At 35.9% G+C, this 23512-nt stretch overlaps 1 protein-coding gene across 2 annotated transcripts; it reads right to left on the reverse strand.

The window, feature by feature from the left end:
- Nucleotides 1–414: 414 nt before the first annotated feature.
- Nucleotides 415–6427, reverse strand: LOC103974472 (CDPK-related kinase 3). Of its 2 annotated transcripts, none has more exons than XM_009389317.3 (11): nt 5705–6427; nt 4307–4437; nt 4000–4041; nt 3800–3908; nt 3585–3663; nt 2746–3042; nt 2445–2554; nt 1839–1946; nt 1628–1690; nt 911–1078; nt 415–827 (listed from the first exon to the last, which is right to left on the reverse strand). In XM_009389317.3, the coding sequence occupies exons 1-11, from the start codon at nt 6245–6247 to the stop codon at nt 690–692; spliced, it is 1788 nt and encodes a 595-aa protein (XP_009387592.2). In that variant the 5' UTR covers nt 6248–6427; the 3' UTR covers nt 415–689. The 2 variants fall into 2 exon arrangements, with proteins under 2 accessions (XP_009387592.2, XP_009387591.2); XM_009389316.3 differs by having other exon boundaries at nt 3585–3666.
- Nucleotides 6428–23512: the final 17085 nt, after the last annotated feature.

Raw genomic sequence — 23512 nt, forward strand, 5'->3', positions numbered from 1 at the left:
TGATGTTCTCATTTAACCATGATGTAATCGAACAATTTGTTCAAATCGAATAGTAAAAAGCTTTGTTATTATATTCAAGTTTTTTGCATGTAATACTGGTTAATATTTAGGTATAATAAGCATGAATCTTTAGTGGGAACAAGATAAAGTACAAAGGCTAGGTGGAAAATTTTGGCGGCACTTCAACCAAGAAAAGTTTAATGGGAACAAGATATTAGTGTGTGACAATATAGTGGAACTGTGGAATGTGGAATTTAAACTTCTCTTAAGTCAACAATTCTCAATTGAAAAGTAACCCATAATATCAATTCTATCTTGCAATCAGTCATTATGAGGAACAAGCTGCTTGAAACTTCAGTTATTATAACCTAAATTTCTCTCCTGAGAATAGTGGACAGTAAAGAGAGAGCAAAGTGCAACAAAGAGAGACGATACAAGTTCCTTTAGAAGAAATAAGACTGAAATAGACAATATGACACAGCAACAGAGGGCAAACTGGATAAGAGACGACATATATGCCCTAGAAGCTTTCACTTCAGCGTTCACTGCAAATCTATCTATACATGCATTCTCTACAAGAGCTTTTATGCCACATTAATCAACAAACACAGAGAAAAGGAGTGGTTAAACGGCATGCTCTATATTGAGTTGGCCAACATCAGAAAGAGCTACATCGGTGGTTGCAGAATCTAGCAACCTCTCGCGTTTGAACCACGTATAGTGATGCCATGTATGTATTTGGTGTATCCAATAAAACTTAACTTGTCATCCTCAGGTCTAATCCAGGCTTTCAGAACAGAATAAGAACTTGGAGGAATCTTTAACTCCTACAGACAACAGAACCATTATATTCTAATGGAAAATATAGTCGATCAGATATGAATTTGGAAGTCTATGTGACCATTAGTACCTGGGCCAGTTCCTGAACAGAAATGACTCGGTTACCCTCCCGTTCAAAAAACTCGAAGGCTGTGCTAGCTATCTGTCCCCAGTTATCCAAAGCCTCAAGGTGATAGGGACTGATTGCAGCAGCACAAAATTCCTCAAAGTCCATGGTTCTGTTTGAGAGTGGCTTCATCTGGGTTTTGAATCATAGATTTTTTAGAACGACTATTATTTACAGTAAAAATTTTCCACTAGAAACAATTAAAGAAGCCAAAGAGAGGTTAGATCTCATAACTTTCAAGCTTAATAGTGACTTGAGGACATAACACAGAACCAAGAAGACGAAAAAGGTTTAACGATGTTTTTGCAAAAAAGTAATTTGCCTAGAAAAAATTTATCAGCCTCAAGAATTGGCAGGATGTGCAAAGGCCCTGTCAATCATTTTAAATTTCATAATTCAATGTCCAAAATATGACATCTGTTTCCTTTAAAAAGCTTGAGAAAGAGGAAGTTTTTAGTGTAACACTATTATTTCCGATGCAAAAGATTGTTTCATCTGATACACGTGTTCAAGATACACAGCCTCTAATACATGTCATAAGGACAAATTTCTTTAATGATATCAATAATCATGCTTGATAACTATGAGATACAACAATGAAGAACCTATGAACTGTCAAAAAAGGGTATTTACAAGAGATTAGGCTGATACTGTGAAATAGCAGAGGAACATATGACTCACCGAATTCAGAATGTCAAATACCCTGGACTCCCTCATTGCTTCTGTTGCATTTTGCATTAGTGCCTGCCCCAAAAGCACATAGATCATAAAACAAAAACGGCATATATAGCGCATCATAGAAAAAAAAAATAAAACAGAAAAATTGCATTTCTTTCTACCATACACTATTATACTGATATTGCTTAAGAGAAATACAATTAATTAGACTGACCATCCGAAAGTTTTGAAGGGATACGTGACCATCTTTATTTGGGTCTAACAGCTTGAACTGCAACCTCAGATAGAACAGCTCATCCTCTGTTACAGCTTTGGATAGTGCCTGAAAAAGAGGTACAGAAGTATGAAAAATTTTAAAACAAATTTACAAAAATTGACTAAATTATCAAACTAAGAGGGAGCAACATACATATATAGATACATATAAATGCATATATACAAGTACCTAAAAAATAAATGCTGCGAAAAGATCAAGCAATGAGGTTAAATACATTAAATTACATGATATTAACAGGATAATTATAAAGAGAAACTAGGTCGTGTATATGCAAAAAATGCATAATAGGAGACATAGTGACATGTTTCACCATAAAATTATTTTACCATAGTATGTTAAATACCCCCCCTAATCAGTTCATAACAGGAGTCTGAAAGAGCAACGGTAGATATGTAAAAGAACTTCTTTTCCGATGCATTTATAACAAGTATACAAACAAGCAAAGCAATAACAAAGCTGCCAAATTTCTAGTGCTTGTAAACATCTCCCCTCAAGCAAAGTAATGACAAAGCCACCAAATTTTTAGTGCTTGTAAACATCTACCCTCAATGCAGCTCGTTTGAGAGGTGTGGCACGAAGATATGACTTGATTAACTTGTATATCAGTATGTCCAGAGGAAGTTGCCAACATTTATCTCGCAACCAAGGGTGTGCTGCAACCAGAGAAGCAAATATTAGCTTTCAGAAATTGACTATAGCTGTAAGCATCAACAAACTAGCCCCCAGTCAGATCTCTAGGAATTAGAACTTTGGAAGCTACAAATACAATGAAGAATCGTAGAACTATATACAGAAAGACGTACAAACTCTTCAATAGTGTGTTTAGCAAGGACTGGCAACTTACTCAAAGCTTGTGCAGCAGATATTCTTTTTCTATAATCCTTATTCAAAAGCCTTTTAACAAAATCTTTAGATTCTGAAGACGCATCTGGCCAAGGCGAATCATCAAAGTTGGGATCAGCTGTCAGAACAGCATGAAAAATTCCTGATTCTGTCCGTGCCCAGAAAGGTCTACTACCACACAACAAGATATAGGTTATAACACCAATACTCCAAATATCTGCCTCCATACTGTATGATCTATGTAGGACCTCAGGGGCAACATAGTATGCACTTCCAACAATATCATTAAGTCTTTCATCTGCACAATCAAAAAGAGAAGAATATATGAATGCCAAGCACAATATGATAACACAAGTCAAATAAAAGATTGTGACAAAAAGGATGTCTAAAATAAAAAGAGTCAAGTTCTTCGGAAAAAACATGAACTACAAGTATCAGGTCAGTTAAGGCCATACGATAGTCAAATATTAGAATAAAACAACCAGGTCAATTAGCAAGTCATTCATCATCCTTCACTCCGTCCATCTCCATTTAAGATCATCTTTCAGCCTATTATTGTATTTATTCCCCTCAAAGAAATTCAACAGATGCTCCTGGAATAACCTTTTTCTGATGTATTTATTCATGATGAGATTTGACCTCTTTTTGTCCATGATGGCACGATGGTTAAACTGGGACCTGCAATTTAAATTCTACTGTTCTCTTAAATGTCCTAAAAGACTGTTATTTGTGTTATGGATTTTCCTTCCTTCCATGTAATCTTGGAAGGGATATAGCACATAGTGAAGTAATGAATAACACTAAAGCAACAATAGGTCCATGTAGCTAGCTAATGCGCACCTGGTTTATTAAAATCAGAAAGACCAAAATCAATCAACTTCATGGGATCATTCCAATCTTTAGTGGTGAAAAGAAAATTCTGCTATAAAGTACAAGAGAATTAGGGTCAGTAGCACTGAAGAACATGCTGGAATGAGAAAGTGACAAAAAACTAGAATCAATCCTGCAGGAAATGACTAGTGTGTTGTAATGACAAATAAGTTTACAAGATCGACCTCTGGCTTTAGATCACGATGCACAACACCTTGAAGATGACAAAAGGCAACTACACTCAGTATTTGAACAACAATTTCCTTTGCATCCTCCTCTGTGTACCTTCCACCTCTTGAGAACCGACACACAAAAAATCATGTGTCAATAAAAGAAATTCGAAGTTCTTGTTAATGACTTTGATCAATAAAATGTATATATTTACCTGCGTAGAATTCTATCTAATAATTCTCCACCTTCACATAATCTGGGGAACACAGGAGAAGAGAGAGTAAGGATTGCAATAAAAAAGAACCATGTACAAATCATCATCATCGAGAAGTCTTTTCTTTTTTAAATTACAAAAAAGAGGATTATCATCTATCAATAAGTTATATAAAGTTAGACACAAAATGCATTATGGCCAGTTATTTAAAGGAAAAGTATAAACCAATTGTAGTTTAGGTACTGATATTTGGAGATATATCACTACAATCAAAATAAAAAATGAAAATATAATAAAGAAGACATACTCCATTACTATGTAGACATTAAGTGCATCCTCACATGCATCATAAAATTTGACAAGATTCTTATGCCCAGACAAAGCTTTCAAGATTTTGACCTCCCTACGAACATCTTCAATCGATATTGGTGTTGTCATCTGTCAAAAAAAAAAAAACATCAGTAGACTAACCGCATGCTAATACTAAATAGAAGGATGCAGGGTGTGTGTGTGTGCGTGTGTGATCTTCTTATTATGGCAAGTGCAAATTTCAAATAAACATAGACTTGAAGTAGTCAATACTTGTATCGATCAATTTATGGATGGAAAGCAAGGCCTGTAGTTCTGAAGGAATTATGTCCATATTGAAGAGAAAAAGCATACTCTATGTTGATGCAGAAGATCCTTTAGTTTTTATTTCTGCTAGCTTTGACCATACTTTCGTTCATTAGATGAGGAAGCCAGTCAAACTTGGATGACAAACAGACATCCATTATTTAAATACAAAAAAGTAATATAGTAACAAGTATTTAAACACAAAAAAGCTCCTTTAGTTTTTATTTCTCCTAGCTTTGACCATACTTTCGTTCATTAGATGTGGAAGTAAGTCAGTCAAACTTGGATAACAAAAAGACATCCATTATTTAAACACAAAAAAGTTATACAGCAACAAGTAATCCACCAATTTAGTGTTAGTAAAATTGAAGCACAAAAGATGTAACGAACTGCCTGATGGCACTATCCTTGGAAAATAAAAAAAAAGTGAAATATCTCTCTTTCATAAAATAGTAAACCTCCCACTCCATTTTCCCAATCCTTCAAAAAAATGTAAACCATAAGACCGGAAATTATGGGTTAGCTTTCAGAGGATTATGCAATATTGGTATTACACAAGAAATATAATAAAAGCAATGTCAATAATTTGTCTGCATCAGTTAATATTGAAAATCTCATCTGTGAAAATGCTTAAAACCATATAAGCATGCAATGCCATAAAAAGAAAGCATATTAGTGCCATTTCATATTTAATGAGTCAATAGCAACAGAATGACTCTTCACGTTATTATATCTTCCCTAATAATTATGAGAAAACCAGAGCATCTTAGACTCTCAATAGCTCAATGGCATTTTGTTTCTTGATGATTATCACTAAGCACATAACATTTAGGACACGCAATCAGCGGCGACTCTTTTGCATTCCCAAACCAGAAAGAGAAACTAAGGTCAAGACGGAGCAAAGAACCAGTCAGAAGAACAAGAACATAAAGATGAGAGTTAAAGCACCAAGTCTAATCAACAAGTTATTTTGACTCAGAATTTATCCCGTGGCACTAAGTATATCTTGATTCTCGAATATAATTTCTTAAGCTGGAAGAGGGAGAAAATTTAGAGCCCAAAAAGGAACATTTTGGACATACCACCGCACCTTAGCTTTCGAGATTATCTTGACTGCAACACGCTGGCCCTCGATATCCCCTTTCTTGGCGGTGGCGAAGCACGTGTGCCCAAAATGTCCCCTCCCGACCACCTTCCCCAGCTCATACTTCGCCCCGAGGTTCTTGCCATACCCGAAGTTCTTATCCAGAGACCTCTCCACCTCCTCAGTCCCGTCCTCGGGGATCGGACCCTCCTTTGGCTTCGGCAGGCCCTGGCGCTCCGCGAGGGAGGCTTTTATAGGCTTCGCCGGGGACGGCGGCGGGAAGGGCCGGCGGAAGAATCGCCGCGGAGTGGACCTAGCAGGAGAGGGGGAGACCCCGGTGGGGAGGGGGCTGGCGGAGTCTTGCGGGTACGGGCTGAGCCACGCGATGGCGTCGGTGCCGGTCGAAGAGAAGCTGACGGGCGTGGCGGGGCGGCTCCTGCTCTTGCGGTGTGGGGTCGCGGGTGCGCCGCGAGCCCCGGTTCCACCGTTGTACTCGCGGTGACGACCGTCCTCGGCGAAGGACATGTTTTTGCCATGGCACAGCCCCATGGCTCTCGCCCGCTACCGCCGCCGCTCCTCTTCCCCTAATCTCTCCAACTACTATCTCGCTATGGACTCGAGGGTTTGGATGGCGAGAGAGTGAGGACGAAGAGGCAGGCAATCGAGCGAGAACGAGGAGGAGGAGTAGGACGACGACGAGGGGGAAGTTGGTATCATCAGATGGAGTAGACTCGCAACTTCTATTCTTCGAGGGGGGTGATTTGTATCCGATTGTCCTGAGGCCGTTTTCTGGATCTCCTATCACATCAAAAGCAGGAAACACCATATTAATCGGTAAAAGATCCAACAACTGGGCCGTTATTCGACGTACTGTACACGTGGCAAATGACATACGGACGAGTCACACGTGCGGCGAAACGAGGGCGAGCGGGGGATGGAGTCCATGGTCTCCGTTTGGGCGTGCCCAGTCCCGCTATCCGAAGGCGGCGTGTCGCTGTATGAGTTCATTGTAGCGATAAAATAAATAGATAAATACATAAATAAATAAAAAGTTTATTATACACTTTATCGAACAATTTCACATCGATAAAATTATATTTTTATCGAGCTATTTACGTGGCTGAACTGTAGAGGAGAAAGAAAACTAAATTTTCACACGTCTCATGGAAAAGATGAAATATTTAGGGTGAATTTTTTGCCTATATCCCAAAATATCTGATAAACCGAAAGACGTCCGATTTTTGTATTGGACTAATCCATATGATAAATTGATCCATGAGGTGAACAGCTACAATGTTTCTTATTAGGGTTACAATATTTTTTGGTACACCAAAAAAATATTAAGAGCCTATATATAAAAAAAAATGCTATATTTAACTGAAAAATTAAAATGCAATATAAAGTAACAAAAGCAGGTAAAAAAAACTTTGTTCGATATTTTTCTTACAGTTTCTTAAATGGAATTTTTGTCACCTATACAAAAAAAAATTCACTGAAAATTACAATATTAACTTTAACTTATTATAATATTAACATTATTTAATAATATATTATTAATTTTAAATTATTATCCTTGGTGGAATTTTATATAATATATTTTTATTAATTTAAAAATAAGAATATGTAAAAAAATTGACTTATATGTTAGTTATATAATTTTTGGTACCTCAAAAAAAAAAAAAAAAAAAAAAATATATATATATATATATATATATATATATATATATATATATATATATATATATATATATATATATATATTGTAATTGGACCAATTCGATTGATTCAAAGCAAATAGTTGTTGAATCTCGAATTTTGATGATGAAACCAATTGATAAGTGTTTATGATTTAATCTGCGTTTTGAATAACACAAGATGCTTCGATCAGGGAGAGACAATTAAAGTGGGAAGAATCATGTTGGGTCGGAGGAAAACATGTCAGAAGATTGGACGTTGGGCTAGAGGATCAGTCGATGTATCGACAGAAGGCTTCGGGCTATGGATTCAAGCATCGGGCCAAGAAGAGCGGATATTACGCCAAGGATATCGGAGTTACAAAGGTCAACTGGCTGATTAGGTAATAGGTCATAAGAGGACGATGCGTCCAAAAATCGTACGAAGCGTCGATGGACCAATGACATGCTGGACGATATAATTCATGCTTAGTAATAATTGTCTAGATCGAAGTGTGTTTTTATGTGTATAGGATTAACTATGTTTTTATGTGTGTAGGATTAACTACGATAGCAAGGCATAAAGCAAAATGAATTCTCGGAGAAAAGAATGCGATTTCGTTGGGAGTTTGAGGGTTCGTCGGAAGTCTGAACGTTCGTCGGATGTTCTGCCAGAACCAACCGAGAAGTCCAGGAGCTTGCCAAAGAAGCTCATCGTAACTCGCCAAGAAGATCGTCGTGAAGTCCAGGAGCTTGCCGGGAGTCCCCCGGAACATTGCCAAAAGATCGTCGGAAGTTCGTCGGAAAGATCACCGAAAGCTCACCGGAAGAAATCGGATTTATCTTGCTTAGAATATGTATTAGGAATCGTAGTTAGCACATAATTAGAGTTGGGAGTGGGAGGTAATCTTATCAACTCTGTTAGGGGCCAACTGGGCTTGAAGTTGGACTGGTTTGGGTCGGATTCAAGGCCCAACCAAGGTGCTAAAACCTTGACCGACGGTGTCACTGCCTAGGGAATAGCACCCTAGGATTCCTGGGCGATGGTATCGCCAGTAGCAATGGTGCCAGCGGTGGTACCGCCTAGTACCAAATCCTACAATAGTAGTACCACCCAGGAACGACGATGGTACCGCTAGTACCCTAGAAACCTAGGATGAGACTTTTTTAGACTCCAAGTTTGAATCATCTTGAAGCCTATAAATACCCCTCTCATCTCTAGTTAACATACACAAGCATAAAGAATTTAAAAAGGGAAAAATGCTGTAGAAATCTCTTATGAGAATCCTCCTCTAGCCTAAGTGTTAGAATAGTTTGAGAGGAGTGAGTGCTTGTAAAGGTCGACTCCTAAACCTATGAAAAAGGAGAAGAAGGGTGCAAGAAGGAGGTTGATCTTCGCCTATTAAAGGAAGATCGATAGTGGATGCTGGTGGCCTCGACGGAAGAGGAATCGACGAAGTGGATGTAGGTCACGACGACCGAACCACTATAAAATCTGGTTTATATTTTACTTTGAGTAATTTATCTTTACTACAAACCATTTTACCTCCTTATTTGCTTTACATTCAATATGCTCTTACTTTGCTTTCAAAGTTAAGCATTTCCAAATCGATTTTACCATACGAAGAGATTTTTCGGAATCAATTTGAAGACGTATTTTACTATTGCAATAATTCACCCCCCCCCCCCCCCCTCTTAGTGCCGACTCGTTCGTAACAGTTGGTATCAGAGCCTCGTATTTCTCATTTGGTTTAACACCCAAGAGAGATGGCTCTTTTCGGCTTTTAAGAGGGACTTTCTCTCATTTGTCCTCCCTTTTTCAATGGAACGAACTACACTTATTGAAAAACTCGAATGAGAATTTTCTTGCTTTCGATTGATTTAAATTTATGGAATATGGTCAAAAATATATTTCAAAGATTTTTTCTTCCGAATGAACGATTGTAATGATTTGGAGAAGAAGATATTTTCTCTAAATGCTAGAGCTATGAATGCTCTATTTTGTGCCTTAGATAAAAATGAATTCAATCAGGTTTCTTTGTATGAAACGACTTTCGATATTTGGCACATTCTTGAAACCACACACGAAGGCACTAATAGATTAAAAGTTTCGAAATTAATCTTTTAATACATGATTTCGAATTGTTTCATATGAAACAAAGTGAAACCGTTATTGACATGTACACCCATTTTACGGATGTCGTCAATGGTTTAAAAGCACTTGGTAGAAGTTTTTCGGATTTTGAACTAGTAAATAAGATTTTACGATCGCTTTCTAAAACTTGGGACTCTAAAGTAACGGTCATACAAGAGGCTAAAAACCTAAACAACCTTCCACTCGAAAAACTGACTGGGTCTTTAATAATCTACGAAATGAACAATGTGACAAAAAGAAAACTCGAGAATAATATTCCAAAGAACAGAAAGGATTTCGGACTTAGAACAATTAAAGACCATTTGAGCATAAGCTCAAGTGATAGTGAACTTGAACTTCTCACTAAGAAATTTAAAAAGTTCATGAAATAACAATTGAAAAATAAAAATAAACTTAAAAAGAGCGGAACTACTTGTTATGAATGCAAAAAGATGTTGCTAAAAGACAAATCAAGCTCATTCGAAGATGAGGAGAAAAACAAAGGCGAGGTGGCAAACTATGCCTTACCGGCATTCGACGATGAGATAATCAAAATGCCCTTAGTTTATTTTGAAATTACATGATGCTTTTCATGAATTATTTTTAATTTAGTTTAGAATAATATTTTTTATAAAAATTACATGTTTAAAAATAAAAAATATGATCATGCTAGTAATTTTAAAAATGATAATGAAAATTATATGTTTTATGTTAATGGAATAAAATGTTACATTTAAATCTAATGATCCTATGTTTTTTTCAAGAATAAATAATATGTATCTTGATGATTTATTGATGATTTCCAATTTTGATTGAAACCATACTTGATGTCTTAATGAAAATATTAAGAAGTTTGATATCATGCTTAATGATGATGCATAGCTTTTGATATAAGAACAAATATTTGGTCATGCTAATATAAAGTCAATCATACAAATTGAAACTAAAGAAGATTAGATATCTTTAAGAATCATTCAACATTATGTTCAATGAAGCCATACTTAATGTCTTAATGAAAATGTTAAGAGATTTGATATCATACTTAATGAGTTTATATTTCGAAATTATGCATGATGATTTTTATGATTTATGGCTTGTTGATCTTTATCGTGATAAAATTTAATTTTTTGGTTTTAAAATAATGATGAATGTTTTTATTTAGCAAAGGCATGCTTGTATGAAATAAAAGGGGAATATATTTCTTGAAATTTTCTCAATTCCTATGTTATGAATTTTGGAACCATGAAATTGATTTTGATTTTTCATTAATGAATCCATGTATATTATGCTTTTGTGAATCTCATGGATTATGAAAATGATTTAAATTTAATGGATTTTATCGAAATCATGATCTTGATTTCTCATGATTTATAACTTGAAAATTCATTTTATAAATCAAGATTATCTACCATGATTCTTTCTTTTCGCCATTTGAGTTATCCATGTTTCTTGATATTCATAATTTGTCTTCATAATTTGTATATCTCATCACAAAAAATCTCTTAATATTTTTTATGTTAATATGAAATTATGCATGATAGGATGTAATATAAGTTGACATTTATATACCATCATGATTTGAAATGCTATGATTTATTGCCAAAATGATGTATCATGAATGCTTGAATATCATGTATGATATGCCCATAGTGATTGATTCATTTGTGTCATGCATGAAGTAAGGATACAAATGTAAGGTTTTGAAATTGTGTATGTTTTAATTTGAAAATATAATGATATACAAATAAGATTGATACTTTACCTTTGTCATGATTTGGAAATTGCTGTAAAGGGAAAAGAATTACAAAATTATATTCTTCCCTTTTTTTTTTGACAAGGACAAAGGGAGAGATAGCTAGCTTACTAGCTAGCTTACACAAGTCAAGAAGATACAAAGACATGCTAGCTTGCTCATCTCAAAAGAGAAGCAAAGATTGCTAACTTGTATATTTCAAGAAGCAAAAGTTGTTTTCTTGAAATTACTAGCTTATATTTTTTTTAATGATGTAAAAATTTTGCTAGCTTGCATGATGTAGAAATTGTTATTTTGAACTTCACTAAGAATTACTAGCTTGCAATATCAAGAGAAGCAAAAGTGCTATCTTGCCTATCTCAAGAAGCAAAACATGCTAACTTACAAAATTTGCAATCATGCATATCTTTAAAATTAATGATGATTTAGTGATTATGCATATTGTAAAGTGATATAAAATTGCTAGCTTACACTTTCTAAAATGATGAAAAATTTTGCTAGCTTGTATGTTGTAAAACATGCTATCTTACTACCTTGCATATCTATGATGATAGCAAAATTGCATGATGATAAAATTGGATATTATATTTTTCATGCAATGATTTGACATTATATCTCAAACACTTGATAGTTGAACTTCTCCTTTTTGTTGATAATAAAGGAGAAGAAGTATGATCATGTTATGCATGATGACGTGTTGCAAATATTCATGATGAAATTTACAACGACTTGAATTCAGCTTGAATTCAAGATTCTATTAATATGGCATATTGATAGGGGGAGTTTGTTTAAACTCCGGGAGTTAAGGTTAACTCCGTCATCAATTGGTTGTCATTATAAAAAAGGGGGAGATTGTTGAATCTCGGATTTTGATGATGAAACCAATTGATAAGTGTTTATGATTTAATCTGTGTTTTGAGTGACACAGGATGCTTCGATTAGGAAAAGACAATTAAAGCAGGAAGAATTATGTTGGGCAGGAGGAAAACATGTTAGAAGATTGGACGTCAGGCCGGAGGATCGGTCGATGTATCGACAGAAGGCTTCGGGCCATGGATTCGGGCATTATGCCAAGAAGAGCGGATATTGCGCTAAGAATATCAGAGTTGCAGAGGTCAACTGGTCGATTGGGCAATAGGCCGCAAGAGAGGATGATGCACCTAAGAATCAGACGAAGCATCGATGGACCAATGACATGCCGGACGACATGATTCATGCTTAGTAATAATTATCTAAATCGAAATGTGTTTTTTATGTGTGTAAGATTAACTACGATAGCAAGGCATAAAGCAAAATAAAGTCCCGGAGAAAAGAACACAATTTCGTTGGGAGTTCGAGAGTTCATCGGAAGTCCGGACGTTCATCGGAAGTTCTGTTGGAACCAACCGAGAAATCCAGGAGCTTGCCAAAGAAGCTCGTCAGAACTCGCCAAAAAGATCGTCGTGAAGTCCAGGAGCCTGTCGGGAGTCCGTCGGAACATTGCCGAGAGATCGTCGGAAGTTCACCGGAAGCTCGCCGGAAGAAATCGGACTTATCTTGCTTAGAATATGTCTTAAGAATCATAGTTAGCACATAATTAGAGTTGGGATTGGGAGGTACTCCCATCAACTCTGATAGGGGCCAATTGGGCTCGAAGTTGGACTGATTTGTGCCAATTTTAAGGTCCAACCAGGGTACTGAAACCCTGGCCGACGGCGGCATCGCCTAGGGAACAACACCCTAGGATTCTTAGGCGGTGGTACCGGCAGCAGCAATGCTACCAGCCGTGGTACCGCCCCTGTTTGGCGGTGGTACCGTCCAATACCAGATCTTGCGACGGTAGTACCGCTTAGGAACGACGGTGGTACCACCAGTACCCAGGAAACCTGGGATGAGACCTTTTTAGGCTCTAAGTTTGAATCAACTTGAAGCTTATAAATACCTCTCTCATCCCTGGTTAACATACATAAGCATAGATAATTTAAAAAGGGAAAAACGCTGTAGAAATCTCTTGTGAGAATCCTCCTCTAGCCTAAGTGTTAGAATAGTTTGAGAGGAGTGAGTGCTTATAAAGGTTGATTCCTAAACTTGTGAAAAGGAGAAGAGGAGTGTAAGAAGGAGGTTGATCCTTGTATATTAAAGAAAGATTGATAGTGGATGCCGGTGGCCTCGATGGAAGAGGAATCAACGAAGTGGATGTAGGTCACGACGAATGAACAACTCTAAAATCTGGTTTGTATTTTACTTTGAGCAATTTATCTTTACTGCAAATCCCTTTACCTTTTTACTTGCTTTACATTCAATATGCTTTTACTTTGCTTTCAAAGCTAAGCATTTCTGAAATCGATTTTATCATATGAAGAGATTTTTCGGAATTGATTTGAAGACGTATTTTAGCGCTGTACTAATTCGCCCCCCCCCCCCTTTTAGTGTCGACTCATTCTTAACAATACTAAGAGTATGAAGTTGCTTTGGGATGTGAATAATTTCGAAAATATGAAAAAGTGTGTAGTGGTGGAAAAAATTTAAAATTTCACTCTTTTTAAGATAATTTTCTTTTAAAAAAACCTCCTTTTATGCTTTTCCTCTAAGATGTTCCCTTTTCAAAATTTTAATTTGGTGTCTTTATTTTTTTTCTAATATCTTGAATGCTTCTCACCCCCTTCTAATAAAATATTTTTCACATATATCATAGAAATCGATCAATAGAGTGTGCTCGTTCAACTCGATGGATCGATCTTCATGTTATAATGGATTTAACTTGAGAAATAGATAATATCATATACTATGTAAGTCATTCATCAAATGGATCACTCCACCCTTTGGACTGGTCTTTAGGATGTGAAAATTATTTTGTTAAAAAGGAGAAAGATATTCAAGTTATTAGGAAAAATAAAAAATCTAGAAAAGAGGGGCATCATCCAACCCAAAAAAAAAAAAACACCAAGTGCGGGTATTTTAGAAAAATTATTATTTAAAAACAAATCTTTCAAATATTTATTTTTCTTGTGAGGGGTTGAGGGGACACACCAAGTGTTAATGAACACCAAGAAAGCTTTGTAACTATTTTTAGTTGGGGTCTCACTTTTGTAGCCGGCAAACCTCCGGTTGGTGGTGGGCAACCTTTTCTTCTCCTTCCTTTCCTTTCCTTTGTGGCATCATCTTCCACTTTTTCTTGGCTTTATGTTCCTCGTCAGCTGGTGGCAAATCGCAGGGTTGGTGGCAGTTTGAGCATTAATGAGATGGCTAAAGTGAAAAAGGTGAGAGGACAAGAAAACCATAATCCACATTGATGCTAATTATGATTTGATACTGTGACAAGTGATTGTAATCTTTATCTATTAAACTTTATGAATCTTTGAGTTTGATTGGATCCGCTGCTTAACTTCACAACGCTGCTATGCTGATGTCATGAATCTAAGACATTTTTTAATCATTTATGGTATCAATCGAAAATCACTCTTATCTAATCTACCCATCAGATTTTGGTTATTCATCTCCAACGAAAAATTGATCCTTTCTAAAACTTTTTTGATGAGTTGAAATAAATTATATTAAATTGGACATAATTAAGTTAAAAAAATTTGAGATGTACATCAAATCAAACATTCTAAGTAGATAAACTTACAAAATAAAAATTACATCAAGAATATACTCACGGTCCTCTTTTGATGTTCAAACTAGAATGTGTTGTTGAGGATTATATGAAGTAAAAAATATTAACTTGTAGAGATTAAGAGAATGAATTTATTTTGATCGTGAGAGTATATCTCGTAATAATCAAGCCATTACTGAAAATATTCTTAGCCCTTCTTCATAATTATAGGAAAATATACTATCTTGATACAAATTTATCATCTTAATTTAGTGATATCACGTTGGTTAGCTAGTTTGATAATATTACATTTAAGTTGGCAAGATTGAGGTGAGTGCGCTGATTCAAACTATATAACGCCTATTCAAGATATATATTATTAATTAATCTTAATCATATTATAATGATATTCATCGGACTACTGTCTTATAAGACTTTATAATATATGCATTAGTTTTGATTGAAGTAAATTTATTTTCTCATATGAAAAAAATAAAAGTACTTATTTTTTAATCACAATGTCACACCATAATTTTTGAAGTATGGAAATGGGTGTTCATTCGAGGGTTTTTATATTTTGGGACATGATACCACCTAAATTGCAGCATGAAAAGCTTTGTTCCTTAGTCGTTAACTCGGTTTCATACTCTAAATAAGTGCAAAGTATTCGACTACTCTTCACTGCTGTTAAAGAAATCTTAATCATGGGAACGTGCATCCACGTTCATCGAAGATTTAAATTCCAAACCTAATCACACATTCCTCCTAGTCAAAGTCAAATCCCCATAAAAGGAAAAGTCAAGTCTGCCCCTACCTTTTCCCTTCTGGATCCCGTGAATGCAACTCTCTCTCTCTCTCTTTCTCTCATAAAGTTTCATAATATAAAAATTAATTTTATTTTATAGCTTACATTGACTTCAATATAAACAATTCGTAACTTACATTGAAGAATACAAAGAACTCTCTAACCACGAAGGATATAGAGAATTATACAATAAAATATGTAGAAGGTCAATAAATCAATTATATGATTGCATATCAAAATTAATAATAAAAAGTAATACGGATATAATAATACGCAGAAGATTGTTGACATCTCAACACCTTATACCACACGGGTAACATATCACCATCTTGTGGTCAAAATATTATTATTATTTAAATATGAAGATCGTTTCAATATTGAAAAATTGATACATGAGATCTGATATGATCTTGAATCTCGAATTTTGATGATGAAATCAATTAGTGAATTAATGATGTAATCCATGTGTTGAGATAAGTGATACAAGACTAACTATAATCGTGAAAAGACAAACAATTAAAAAAAGAATCGAATGATGGGTCATAATCAAAGATCGGACATCGGGCCGAAAGAATCAGGGATACGTCGAAGGTTCGGACGATGTGTTGGAAGCTCGCTGGGAGTTCATCGAGAGTTTGTCGAAAGCTCATTGGAAGATTGCCAGAAGTCTCGTAGGAAGTTCGGATGAACAATTGATGTGTCGGATAACTAGGATTACTTGTATTATAATTGTTTAGCTTTAATTATTGTAGTTAGGGTTTCAATTTGAGTTAGTTTTAAAAGAAATCCTACTAACTTAATTAGGGGCAAATTGGGCTCTATTTAAGACTAAATTGGGCCTGTTGTTTGGCCCATTCAGTAATTCTTAGCTGCCCCAAGTGGTGGCATCACCAGGGTTGGCGGTGGCACCACTTGAGGCTTGGCTTCCTAAGAAGTCTGGGTAGTGGTACTTGTTAGGATCGGAGCGGCACTAAGAGGGGGGAGGGTGAATTAGTGCAGCGGATTAAAACTTCGGTTTTGATAAATATTTTGTACGATGAAAAGCAATATCAATGGAAACCGATTTTAGAAGCTTGATAACTTAGAAACGTATGGAAGCGTAGTAACTAAGTAGAGAACTTTGCAGTATGTAAATGGCAAGAGTAGGATACAAACCAGATAACGCAGCAGTTTTTAAAGTGGTTCGGTCAAAATGACCTACATCCACTTGCGAAGCCTTCTTCGAAGAGGCTTCCAACTTCCACTAGCAAATTTCTTGTAGGGGAAGGACTAATACCCCTCTTACAACCTTTACAAGTGGTTCACACTCTTACAATTCTTTTCAACAAGATGGGAGGAGGTGAACACTTAAGCAATATTAAAAACAAGGCTTGCAAAGACTATTCTAAGGCTCTTAACTCAAACTATTGCTTTTCAAAAGGTTGTAATCTCAGCTGAGATTTGAGGGGTATTTATAGGCCTCAAGAGGATTCAAATTTAGGCTCCAAAATTTGAATTCTCTTTGGGTTCCCGATACTGGCGGTGCCACTGCCTATCAGTGGCGGTGCCACCGCTTGTCACTATCAGACATTGACAGTGCTGGGCGGTGCCACCGCTTAGGCCAATTCAGCTCATTGGTTGGGCTCCAAACTTGGCCCAAACCAGTCCGAACTCGGGCCCAATTGGCCCCTACTTGGGTTATAGGATTAACACCTAATCCTAACCCTAATTAACGTGCTAACTACGAACCTTTGGACTTCCGTCGAACTCTCGAACTCCCAACGAATCCTTCGCGCTTGACTCCAGCACTTTGTTTCGCTTTATGTCTTCATCGTTATCGTAGTTAATCCTGCACACACAAACCAAAACTCAACTCCGATCTAGACAATTATTACAACGCGAATTGACATTCTGTTGCCCGGCACGTCATTGGTTGGCACTTCGTCCGATTCTTCGGTGCATCGTCCTCTCTTGCGGCTTGTTGCCCAATCGACGGTTGACCTCCGCAACCCCGATATCCTTGGCGTAATTTCGCTCTCCTTGGCCCGATGCCCGACGTCCGAAGCATTCAGCCATCCAATATCCTAACGTGATCTCTTCCGGCGCAACATTAATTCCTCCTGCGTCAACTGTCTAAACCTGATCGAGTAGACCTGCATCACTCAAAATGCAGTTTAAATCATAAATATATATCAAGTGGTTTTATCATCAAAATACGAGATTCAACAATCTCTCCATTTTTGATGATGACAACCACTTGATGACGGAGTTAACCTTAACTCCCGTAGTTTAAACAAACTCCCCCTATCAATATGCCATATTGATAGAACCTTGAATTCAAACTGAATTCAAGTCATTGCAATATTCATCATGAATACTTGCAACACATCATCATAAACATATGCATAAACTTATGCATATCATGTCATCAACATACTTCTCCCCCTTTGTCATCAACAAAAAGGAGAAGTACAACTATTCTTTGTGTTTGTAATATAAGTTCAACTCATTGCATGAAAAACATAATATTAAGTTTTATCATCATGCAGTTTTGAAGCTAGAAAATTTAGCAAGTAATGCATCATGCTTAGGACATTCAAGCTATCAAGTTTTAGATATGCAAGTTTTACAGCATACAAGATAGCACTTTTGGTAATGTTCAAGATAGTAAGTTCTATATCATGCAAGCTAGCAATATTGAGATGTTCAAGAAAGCAACTCTTGCTTCTTGAAATATGCAAATTTATCAAGTTTTGCTAGATGTGCAAGTTAGCATTTTTGCCTCTTAAGATAGGAAAGATAGCACATTTGCTTCTTTTGAGATAGCAACTTTTTGCTTCTCTTTAGACTACAAGCTAGCAATTTTTACGATATGTAAGTTTCACAATTTACAAGCTAGCAAAAATTTCGAAAGCAAATGCAAGATAGCTTTCTTGTGTAAGCTCATAATTCTTGCTTCCTATTGCAATGTGCAAGTTGCAAGTTTTGCTTCTTGAGATAGGCAAGATAGCACTTTTGCAATTTTTGTTTCTTAAGATAGGCAAGCTTGTGATGTTCAAAATAACAAGCTCTTTCTTCTAGAAGTGCCATTTTTGCTTTCTTTGCAAAATGTAAGCTAGCAAAATGTTTGAAAAAGTGATCAAGTTTTGCAACATACAAGCTAGCAAAAATGGCAAACTAGCAAGAGATAATGTTTTACATGAGGCAAGCAAACAATTTGGCAAATGTTACATATGCATCTTCTCTTTTGAGAAGTGTAATTTTTGCTTTCATCTTGAATTATGCAAGCTAGTTAGTTTGCCTCTTTTCATGATGTCCACGCTAGAAATTCTTGCTCCCCCTTTGTCATTGTCAAAAAGAAGGGAAGACCCTTATATCAATTTTCATATTATGACAAAGGTAATTATCATTCTTATTTGTGCATCATTATATATTCAAATTAAAACATACACAATTTCAATAACCTTATTTTTCATGCACGATACCGAAAAATAAATCAATCATCATTAATAAACATATCATACATGATACTCAAACATTAAAATTTTCAAGCATTTATCAACATGTTGATTATGATACCAAACATTCATCATTTAAAGCATTCATGATACACATCATATGCAATAAATACATCATGTACATCATTATCATAAGTATTGCATACATCATTTTAACTTTATGAATATTCATCGTTGCATGCATCATACCAAAACATTTGAAGCCATGCAAGCCATAAATACAAAGAAATAATGTCATGAAGGATAAAACCATTTGAATACCAAAAGACATGATTCATATAGTAAATATATTCTTTAAATAAAATATCAAGAAAAATCATAGGAGTACAAAGAAGAGATCTTGTTTTAAAAGAAAAATCAAGTAATAACTCCAAGAACTCACAAGGAAAAATCATGATTCATTTAGAAAATCTCCTCTCAAGAGAATATCAAGTAAAATCGTAGAAGATCGATGAATGAGAAATTTTGATTTATAATAAAATCTCATGTATCGAATGTCGAGAAATCAAAATGATGATTTATATAAAAAAAATATCACAAGTTATATTCAAGAGAAAAATCATCATTCGTTTTCAACTTATTCAATTTGTCACATCAATATTTCTTAGATATGCATGATACCAAAATATGATTTTAAATCTTTAACATATAACATGCATAAATTGAAAGGAGAAGGGAAGAATTCAAACGTACAAAGATTTCAACCATCTCATAAACAAATGTAAGACCAAGTCATGAATCCAAAATTCCATGAATCAAAATGATCATCAAAGGTAATCTCATGTTATTCCAAGAAATCAATATCATGATTTTGATAAAACTCATTTCAAATTTAAATCATCAAAATCATCAAAATATCAACATTACTTTCAAGAGATTCAAAATGGTATACATAGATTTATCATAATAAACATCAAGATCAATAGGATAGAGAAAAATAATTTTTCAAGGAAAAAATATTTTCCTCTTTTTAGTTGTTTCAATTCATATGATTTTATTTCACTTATACCAAATAAAAACATGTATAATGTTTAAAACCGAAAGTGTAAGATTTATTACAACAAAGATTGATAAGACACTTTCATTATGGTAAAAATCAATAATCCATAAATCACAAGATTCATATGCATAATTTTGAAATTTATTAAGCATGATCATTATGCATGACACTAAAACATGGTTTCAAAATGTTTAATATTTTCATTACATCATTATGCAATGGTTTCATTGAACATAATTTTGAATGATTCTTATAGATAACTAAAACTTCTTTAGTTTTAATTTATGTGATTGACTTTATATTAGCATGCTCAAGTTTTGTTCATATGTCAAAAACATACATCATGTTTGAAAACCAAAGACAAGGTTTAAAAAAAATATCATCAAGCCTTCCATATAAAAACCATGCATCATCATTGAAAGTTAATATGGAAATCATCAAAATACACATTCTTGCTTCTCAAGCACATATATATGATTATTTAAATCTAACATTTTATTCTATTAACATAAAACATACAATTTTCAAGAAAAATAATTATTCAAAAGAAAAGAAAAAATACATCATGGAAAACATCAAGTAATTTCAAAATAATTCAAGAGAGTTGAGTTACTTACCTTGTAGTCGAAGCCCGTCGAAGCCCAATTCTCCGTTTCACCTTTGGAAGTTCTTGATTCATCCTTGGTTGCCTTCCTCTTCTTTGGCCTCTCCCTCCGTTCAAGTTCATTATTTATTTTAGATTTTTATTTAATAAACTTATTAAGATTTAGTGTTCAAAGTTCAAGTTCATCATTGTCCTCATCACTTGAGTCATTACTCAAGTGGTATTCATTTGTCCGGGGTTCCAAATCCTTCCTGTTCTTTGGAAGGTGGTTCAAGTGTTCATTGTGTTCATCATGTGCATTGCGCACCATTTCATATGTCATCAACAAACCAATTAGTTCTTCAAGTGGAAAAATATTTAAATCTTTTGTTTCTTGTATTGCGATTATTTTAGAGTCCCACCTTTTTGGAAGGGATCTTAAGATCTTGCTTACGAGATCAAAATTCGAAAAAGATTTACCAAGAACTCTTAGATTATTGACGACATCCGTGAAACGGGTGTACATGTCGCCTATAGTCTCGCTTGGTTGCATTTGAAAAAGCTCAAAATCATGCACTAAAATGTTAACTTTCGAGTCTTTGACTCTACTAGTTCCCTCGTGCGTGATTTCAAGTGTTCGCCAAATATCGAAAGCCGTTTCACACGTAGAAATCCGATTGAACTCATTTTTGTCCAAAGCGCAAAATAAGGCATTCATAGCCTTTGCGTTTAAAGAAAAATATTTCTTCTCCAAATCCGACTATTCATTCATCGGTTTAGAGGGAAGTTGAAAACCATTTTCAACGATATTCCATAAATCCAAATTCATAGAAATTAAGAAAACTCTTATTCGAGTTTTCCAATAAGTGTAGTCCAATCCGTTAAACAATGGTGGACGAACAACCGATAAGCCCTCTTGAAAGCCATGAAGAGCCATTTCTCTCAGGTGTAAATCCGAAATGAGAAATACCGGGCTCTGATACCAATTGTTAGGATCGGAGCGGCACTAAGAGGGGGGGGTGAATTAGTGCAGCGGATTAAAACTTCGGTTTTGATAAATCTTTTGTACGATGAAAAGCAATATTAATGGAAACCGATTTTAGAAGCTTGATAACTTAGAAACGTATGGAAGTATGTAAATAGTAAGAGTAGGATGTAAACCAGATAATGCAACAGTTTTTAAAGTGGTTCGGTCAAATGACCTACATCTACTTGCGAAGCCTTCTTTGAAGAGGCTTCCAACTTCCACTAGCACATTTCTTGTAGGGGAAGGACTAATACCCCTCTTACAACCTTTACAAGTGGTTCACACTCTTACAATTCTTTTCAACAAGTTGGGAGGAGGTGAACACTTAAGCAATATGAAAAACAAGGCTTGCAAAGACTATTCTAAGGCTCTTAACTCAAACTATTGTTTTTCAAAAGGTTGTAATCTCAGTTGAGATTTGAGGGGTATTTATAGGCCTCAAGAGGATTCAAATTTGGGCTCCAAAATTTGAATTCTCTTTGGGTTCCCGATGCTAGCGGTGCCACCGCCTATCAGTGTTTGACATTGACAGTGGACTGGCGGTGCCACCGCCCAACCAAGCGGTGCCACCGCCCAGCTCTCGGGTGCTGGGCGGTGCCACCGCCTAGGCCAATTCAGCTCACTGGTTGGGCTCCAAACTTGGCCCAAACCAGTCCGAACTCGGGCCCAATTAGCCCCTACTTGGGTTATAGGATTAACACCTAATCCTAACCCTAATTAACGTGCTAACTACGAATTTAAAGACATTTTCTAAGCTATTATAAAGTTCGTAAGTCAAGACTTCTTCTGGCGAGCTTCCGGCGAACTTCCGACGGTCTTTCGATAAACTCTCGGAAACCATTCTACGGACTCCCGACAAGCTCCTAGACTTCATGATTTGATCTTGGCGAGTTCCAACGAGCTTCTTTGGTAAGCTCCGATCTTTCTCGGTGAGCTCCGCGAACTTCCAACGAACCTTCCGGCGAGCTTCCGAAAATCCCTTCGGCAAGCTCCCTACTCATTCTCGGCTAGTTCCGGCAGCATTACCAACGAACCTTCGGACTTTCGTCGAACTCTCGAACTCCCAACGAATCCTTCGCGCTTGACTCCAGCACTTTGTTTCGCTTTATGTCTTCATCGTTATCGTAGTTAATCCTGCACACACAAACCAAAACTCAACTTCGATCTAGACAATTATTATAACGCGAATTGACATTCTGTTTCCCGGCACGTCATTGGTTGGCGCTTCGTCCGATTCTTCGGTGCATCGTCCTCTCTTGCGGCTTGTTGCCCAATCGACGGTTGACCTCCGCAACCCCGATATCCTTGGCACAATTTCGCTCTCCTTGGCCCGATGCCCAACGTCCGAAGCATTCAGCCATCCAATATCCTAACGTGATCTCTTCCGGCGCAACGTCAATTCCTCCTGCGTCAACTGTCTAAACCTGATCGAGTAGACCTGCATCGCTCAAAATGAAGTTTAAATCATAAACATATATCAAGTGGTTTGATCATCAAAATATGAGATTCAATAGTACTACCTTATCAATGCTAGTCATAGGTGCATTACAAGCCAATCACGTGAGTGATGACACATGTGACTTGATACACAGTCTTTTTGTTTATTATATTTTGATATTTTATTACTTTATATTGATTGTTGCATATACACATGTATATATTATGATGTCCTTGGATCTGTGCATTGGGAATCGGATCGTGATGAGATCACGATAATGAGATCGATTCACCTTTAGACACAGACCCTTAATAATCCCGGTCATAGGTT

This window comes from Musa acuminata, chromosome BXJ2-3 (genome assembly GCF_036884655.1).
Source record: "Musa acuminata AAA Group cultivar baxijiao chromosome BXJ2-3, Cavendish_Baxijiao_AAA, whole genome shotgun sequence".
Lineage (NCBI taxonomy): Eukaryota > Viridiplantae > Streptophyta > Magnoliopsida > Zingiberales > Musaceae > Musa > Musa acuminata.

Coding starts and splice junctions, on each gene's coding strand:
- LOC103974472 (XM_009389316.3), bottom strand. CDS start 6,247: ATGGGGCTGTGCCATGGCAAAAACATGTCCTTCGCCGAGGACGGTCGT. Junction 3,909..3,999: donor TTAGATAGAATTCTACGCAG/GTAAATATATAC, acceptor TCGGTTCTCAAG/AGGTGGAAGGTACACAGAGG. Junction 3,043..3,584: donor TTCTGATTTTAATAAACCAG/GTGCGCATTAGC, acceptor TTGATTGTGCAG/ATGAAAGACTTAATGATATT.